Raw genomic sequence first — 7,298 nt, 5'->3', positions numbered from 1 at the left:
TCAAATTTCTTTTCCCCCCCAGAGTTATATTATTATTCAACACACACACTGGGTCATACAGGACCAAATAAATCCTCTTCCTCTTAAAACAGAAGAATGCTGGAGAAATCTAGAGAGTCTGGCAGCATCTGTGGAAAGAGAGAAACAGAATCAACCTTTCAAGTCTGATCTGACTGTGCTTCGGAAATGCCTTGGACTCGAAACGTTAACTCTATTTCTGCCTCCACAAATGCTGCTAGACCTGCTGAGTTTCTCCAGCACGTTCTGGTTTTATTTCAGATTTTCTGCATCTGCAGCTTTTTGCTCATTTCCCATATTTCCTGAAATGTACCTTCCTCTGAATTTCAATCATGGGGATGTTTCCAGCTTCCTTCTTCATTAGGTCCACCCACTTTTCTGCCAGGTTCAGGTATGCCTGCAGGTGGTAGCGGGTCATGGTCAGGCGCAGTGTGCACAGAGCGATGATTATCCACAGACGCATGCTGTTGTACGTTGTCTCAGACATCCTTCAGAATCAAATGAGCAAGGGAGCCCAAAGTGAGAACAGTATAGCATTACAACATTGTTGATCAGTATTCAGAAGGCAGAAGATTTAATTGAGAAGGTTAAAGTAGTAAAAAGAGAGACAACGAGATAGGGAGAAAAAAAACAATATATTCTGCTGGGAGATAGTAAGAACAGCATCACAGGAGCAGGAAAGTTGATGTTTCGGGCCATTTCTGAAGAAGGATCCAGAGCCAAAAGTCAACTTTCCTGCTCCTCTGATGCTGCCTGGCCTGCTGTGTTCCTCCAGCTCCACACTGTGTTATCTCTGACTCCAGCATCGGCAGTTCTTACTATCTCGGAGTGAGTTATAACCCCACTGTGAAGCCTCTTCGAAGGACGTCCACCTTAAAGAAGTTATCCTCCTCCCTCTGAAAAGAACTCAGTGGATCTCTCTTCCACTGCAAACCTCTGACCATTTCTGAAGAAACTATTTTGCTGGGAGCTGGGGGTGGTGGGAGGAGACAGTTGAGAGCAAGGGGAGTGAAACTTAAAATTTGAACTAAGTCATTCAGAGGTAATGTCAAGAAACATTACTTCACACTGAAGGTGGTGGAAGTCTGGAAGTGTCTCTCCCCAAAATTACTGAGGTCAACTGAAAATATCAAAGCCAAAGTGGTAAGATTTTATTGGGTAACAGTATTAAGGATCATGTGACCAAGGTGCATGGATGGAGTTGAGAATAAATTAACCATCAACTGTGTGAAGAATAGAATAGGTTTAACAGGCTGAATGGTCTCCCCTTGATGCTACAACAGGAAGTACAAATGGCTTGGGGGTGCAGGTTGGGTAGAAGTTTGGTTACTTAACGCAGTCTCAGAAAGGCCTATACAGTTACAGCAAGACATCCTTTCTCTCAAACACAAATCCTTTCGAATAAAGGCCAACACACCATTTGCCTTCCTAATCACTTGCTCCCTCTGCACATTAACTTTCAGTGACTTATGAATTTGGACGACCAACTAGATTCTGCTGCACATTAACATATCAATTGCTCACCACTGAAGAAATACTGAGAGATTTGGAGCTAACACTGTTTTGATGTGAACGAGTAGTTAGTTGTCAGAGGGTAGGAAACCCAGGAAGGAGCTCTGATGTCGCAAGGCATTGCTGGGCACTCACAGCTGTACGTGCTCTTTTCCAAGTGGAGTTTTCATCACAAAGTCCCTGGTGATGGGTTTAACCCACAGCAACAACACAACGATGGGAGACAGGAAGTTGGCCTGAAGGAGGATCCTAGGAGAAGGGCAGGAATAAGAAACAATGAAAAGACAGCAACTGTAACAATATTAAATAAAACTCAACCAGTCTTACGAACCCTGCACAAAGGCACCAAAGAACTTAAAAAGGCAGAGGCAAAACGAGAGAGATTTGGGGAGAGATATTCTAAAGCTTTGGATAGAGTGTGCAGCTTAAACAACAACAGCTTGCATTTTTACCATATCCTTAATATAGCCAAACATCTCAAGGAGCTGCACAGGAGTGATTATTGAGCAAAATCCTTCCCATCTGCTAAACTGGTCGTTGGTGTCCCCAGTTTAACATTTCATCTCTTTTTGTGCTGCATGTAGGGGCCAGTGAAGTTCAGGAATGAGGATTTTTTTTTACCTCAGGAGAAGGCTGTACCTTCTGATTCTTTCAGAGCCGAAACTGATTTAGTTTGAGAAAGATTGGAACTGAGCTGCAGAAGAAATTCACTCAATGGGCCCATTTCAACATCATCAGCATGCTGGATAGAGTAGGCATGGAGAAACTGTTCCTGCTCATAACAGGAACAACAATGAGAAGGCACAGATTTAAAGTGACAGTAACGCCACTGAATATTAAGAGCCGGTGGTTAGATTGTCTCTTATTGAGATGGTCATTACTTGGCATTTGAGTGGTGCGAATGTTATTTGTCACTTTTCAGCTCATGCCTGGAAATAGTCTGGGTCTTGTTGCATTTGGACATGGACTGCTTCAGTAACTGAGGCGTCGCGAGTGGTGCTGAACATTTTGCAATCATCTGCTCAAGAAGCAAAGGGGAAGTCAGGAATCACATTTTCGCTGAGCGAGTAGCTAGGATCTGGAATGTACCGCCTGGAAATGTGGTGGATGCAGGTTCAATTGAGGCACTCAAGAGGGCATTGGATGATTACTTGGATAAAAATGTTGTGCAGACATATAGGAAATAGCAGGAAATTGGAACCAGGTACAGGGATGATGAGCTAAATAGCCTCCTTTTGCGCCATAAACTTTCTGTGATTCTGTTATTTCTTGCTCCATTCTCTTCTCCATTCACATCTCACCACAACTTTCATTCTGTCAAGCACCACAACAATAGTCAGGCTCTGCTGAAATACTTACTGTATGAGAGGCTTGTCCGCAGTCATCTTGAGAGCATCTAAATGGGTCTGTGCCAGTCGGAGGCCCGGGAAGGTTAAACATGCTCCAATAAATGATGAAAGCCCAACTAGTACAAGCTTAAAGATGAGTCTTGAGATTGAGTAGCTGAAATCGAAACAAATGCATGTTACCCTGTATCCAAGTGGATATGTCACACAAACAAATTTGATGGAGGTGGCATGGAGGGTTAGAGGTGAGCACAGTTTAGGGCTAATAGACCTTGATTGAGTATTTTTAGACAGAGGCTAAGGTGAGAATAACCAGCAGATGGGCTAGTGCAGGCCAATAGGCTGAATGGCCTCTATCAAATCTGTACAATTCTCTGATTAAGCACCTGCATTCTTTTATTTTCTAGGTGTTTGTTGAGGGATGAGTGGTACCTGTTCTCCCCGAAGTGGTGCCATGAGATTTCATCTATCAGCAAATGGGGCCCAGTTCAACATCTCACTGGTCAATGCAGTTACTTCCTTGGTACTGAACAGGCTGGATTGTGGTTTAATTCCTTGAATCATTATCTCAACAGCTTCCTGACTAAGCACCTGATTGCAAAACTATTTTTAAAAAAATGCCTTTCCCTTCTCAGGACGTCTCAAAGTACTTTAAAGCCAATGAAGGAATTTTAAAGCTGTTATGTAGGAAATGAGGCAAACATTGCACACTGCAAACTCTAATAATTCTCAGTCTCTTCAGATAGATTCCCCAATATCTGAGGCTCACTGATTGCGGTTCAATAATGCAACTGTATCACAATTTTTTTTTAATTAATTCACTGGCAAGTCCAGCATTTGTTGCCCATCTCTAATTGCCCTTGAAGAGAGTGTCTCACTTGGCCATTTCAGAGGGCATTAAGAATCAGCCACATTGCAGTGGGTGTGGAGCCAGGTAAAGAAAGCAGATTTCCTTCCCTAAAGGACATTAGTGCTTGCAGAAAAAAAAAGTCAATCACAGTTTCATGGCCATTTTTAGATTTTTTTAATTGAACTTAGATTCCAGTAGTTGCTGTGGTGGGGTTTGAATCTGTCTCCCCAGAGCACTAACAAAAACGGAAGTTGCTGGAAAAGGTCAGCAGGTCTGGCAGCATCTGTGGCGAGAAATCAGAGTTAACGTTTCAGGACCACTGACCTTTCCTCAGAACTGGTTCTGAGGAAGGGTCATCGGACCCGAAACTTTAACTCTGATTTTTTTTTCTTCACAGATGCTGCCAGACCTGCTGAGCTTTTCCAGCAACTTCTGTTTTTGTTTCCGATTTACAGCACCAGTAGTTCTTTCGATTTTTATTTAGTGTTTCCCCAGAGCATTCGCCTGGTCTGGGGATTACTAAACTAGTGACACTACTGCTGCACCATCATTAGGAAAGAAGCAAGTACAGGTGGCAGGTTGCAAAACTAACTTAGCCAGTCTGAGGATTGAACCCAAACCATCAGCGTTATCAAGCCTCACACTCACTATCATCATCTGAGTTAACTGACCTTACCTCCTACAATTAGCAATGTAGTAATAATCAGATAATCTGCTTCAGTGATGTTGATAGAAAGATAAATATTGATCAGAATTCCAGGAATAGCATCCCTGCTATTCACAGATGAGAAGCTGTGAAATCTTTCAAGTCCCCTTGAGACGCCAGACAAGGCCTCAGGCTAAAATCTCATCCAAAGAATTGCACCTCTGACAATGCAGCACTCCCTTAGTACTGCACTGGGATGGTCAGCCTGGATTATAGGTTCAAGTCACCGATGTGGGATCTGAACTTCTGACTCGGGATACCCACTGAACCAAGGGAAATTTAAGGAGAAATATTTGTAATTACACAGTACAATATTAAATAAAACAAATAATACTCACGGCCAGATGTCCACTCCCTGTTGCTTTAGAAAGACCTCCACATTTTCATACAAGTTGGCAAAACCTAGAGAGGGGATAGGTGACACGTAGAGATTGGCAGTGCTTACAGAGATAAAAACAAAGTGCTGGAGAAACTCAGCAGGTCTGGCATCACCTTCTTCTGCAATAGGAATTATACCACACTCAAAACATTAACTGTTTCTCTCTTCACAGACACTGCCAGACCTGCTGAGATTTTCCAGCACTTTCTGTTTTTATTTCAGATCTCCAGCATTTGTGGTTTTTAAATTTTGATTTAATTTCTACAGATACTTGCTCATTGAGCCACTTCTACTTTCACAGAATGTCAGCTTGTCACTGGCTTCATTTGGTAAACGGACTGCTCAGCACGTTTGGACAAGAGTTGCTGTTGATTTCGTGATCTCAGTCAAGAGGGCAACACACTAGCTTCGGTGCCACTGGCATTGAAAAGGGTGGTTGGGAGGGAAAAGGAGACAGAAAACCAGGGTCTCAGCTCCTCATCCTATCAAGTGCTTTAAGGATCTGTGTATACAGTGAGCATGGAAGAGGCTAGAGTTAGACTGGATATGATGTCCCTAGGAGTAAGCTGGCTGATGTGAGACAAATATTGGAGATTAAATGACATCAATAGATTATTGATACAAGGGTCTCCATAAGATTCTATGAACACATTTGAGAGGTGGGCACAGAGAAGCCATCAGACAACGGCTACTGTAAACAGAGGCTAACTCAAGCAAGGTGGTGAAGTTTTGCTCTGCAATTAGTTTTATTTAATTGTGGTTTCACTCTGTGGATGAGGGCCATGCTGGTGAAACATCAATTATTGTCCACCATCATCTTTTTAGCAAAGGCTTTCTAATTCCTAGAGACTGCTTATGTAATACATTAGCTTTGCCAAACCACTTCAGAATGTAAAGAGAGTCAACCACAAAGTGAGAGACTGGGTCAACTACAGGCCAGGCTGAATTCCCTTCCCCAAAGGACAAGTGCTCTTTCTTGAATATACTTAGTGGCCTGGCCTTATGTGATAGTGTATCCACAGAGTGAGCAGTCTCATGTTTCCTCATTTCAGTCCTAAATGGCTATTCTGTATCCTGAGACTGTGTTCCTAGTTCAAGACTCCCCAGTCGGGGAAACATCCTCCCTGCATCTAGTCTGTCCAGCCCTGTTAGAATTTTATACATTTCAATCAGAATCCCATCTCATCCTTCTAAACTCTAAGGAAATCAGGTCTAGTCAAACCAATCTCTCCAGATGGGACGGTCCTGCCATCCCTCATATCAGCCTAGTGAACGTCAGGTGCAGTCCCTCCATGGCAGGTATATCCTCTGTTAAATCGGGCGACAATATTCCAGGTGCAGTCTTACCTTGTTTAACTACAGTAACACATCCTTACTTCTGAACTCAAATACGCTTATAATGAAGACCAATATACAGTCGGTTCTGCTATAATGCGTGTTCCGGCAACGCAAATTGGCTATAATGCGACTGACGAATAGGGGAACGTGATTTTTAAAATGTGAACTTGTGTTGGCTATAATGTGATTCCATCAGTGTGCAGAGGAGCACACATCAACATCACACGATGGTTTCATGGGCTTTGTCCTGAGCATGTGGAATGTTAGCACCAAAAGAACCTCTGCACTGGCCCTCAGTCCCTGCATTAACAACACAGCAACTTCAAAACCTCCTCCCCCATCAAGTCATCTTGAAATGTTTTCAAGGTAGGGTGTTAAATTTACTTTTTATTTTGTATTAGATATGAATTAAACGTTTATTCGAACTGTGCTATCCTTTGTGTTAGGCTTTTGAGTGATTTTTTCCTTGGTGGTCTGCCCCTAACCCCACTTTTCCCAAAGACTCCAATATTTCTATCATGCAATTTGCTATGATGCGCTGTTGCACATGACACAACTATCATGTTACAGCAGAACCAACTGTCGCTTTATCCTTCATAACCGCTTGCTGTACCTGCCTGTCTACTTTCACTGACCACTCCAAAAGGACACCTGGATCCCTTTGCACATCCCAATAGACCAGCCTTTAAATATCGGTTTTGGTTTTTCACACTGAATTATATAACTCCATTTATCCACATTATACTGCATCTGCCATGTATTTGCCCAAACACTCAACTTGTCTAGATCACCCTTGCATCCTCCTCACAACTCACAATCCCATCTGACCTTGTGTTGTCAACAAACTTGGAAATATTGCATCTGGTTCCCTCATCCAGCTCATTTATCTATATATTGAATAATGGGCTCAAGCACTGATCCCTGTGCTGGACCACTAGTGGTGGGTGGAATTTAAATTGCAATCTTTGGAACAGCACCATAACTACTGCACATAAACATTATTTTTCAGCATATGGGCATCTCTGTAAAGGCTGGCATTTGTTGCTGATGCCAAGATGTACCCTTGAGAATGTGGTAAGCCACTTTCTTAAGTGACTGCTATCCATGTGATCAGGAGATATCCAGATAACAAGGTGTAGAGCTGGATGA

At 42.7% G+C, this 7,298-nt stretch overlaps 1 protein-coding gene across 1 annotated transcript; it reads right to left on the bottom strand.

Moving 5' to 3' along the window:
* Positions 1 to 331: 331 nt before the first annotated feature.
* Positions 332 to 4,829, bottom strand: LOC109926042 (transmembrane protein 161A-like; the record flags this gene model as incomplete). The annotated part of the gene is made up of 4 exons (XM_048621228.1): positions 4,771 to 4,829; positions 2,890 to 3,033; positions 1,666 to 1,779; positions 332 to 506 (listed from the first exon to the last, which is right to left on the bottom strand). Coding segments are annotated over exons 2-4 (315 nt in total), but the record flags the coding sequence as incomplete, so codon positions are not given.
* Positions 4,830 to 7,298: the final 2,469 nt, after the last annotated feature.

The sequence above is a fragment of the Rhincodon typus genome, unplaced genomic scaffold (genome assembly GCF_021869965.1).
Source record: "Rhincodon typus isolate 14 unplaced genomic scaffold, sRhiTyp1.1 hic_rhity00000142, whole genome shotgun sequence".
NCBI lineage: Eukaryota > Metazoa > Chordata > Chondrichthyes > Orectolobiformes > Rhincodontidae > Rhincodon > Rhincodon typus.
Note: the sequence above shows the minus strand (reverse complement) of the source record. Positions and strands in the feature narration are given on the sequence as shown.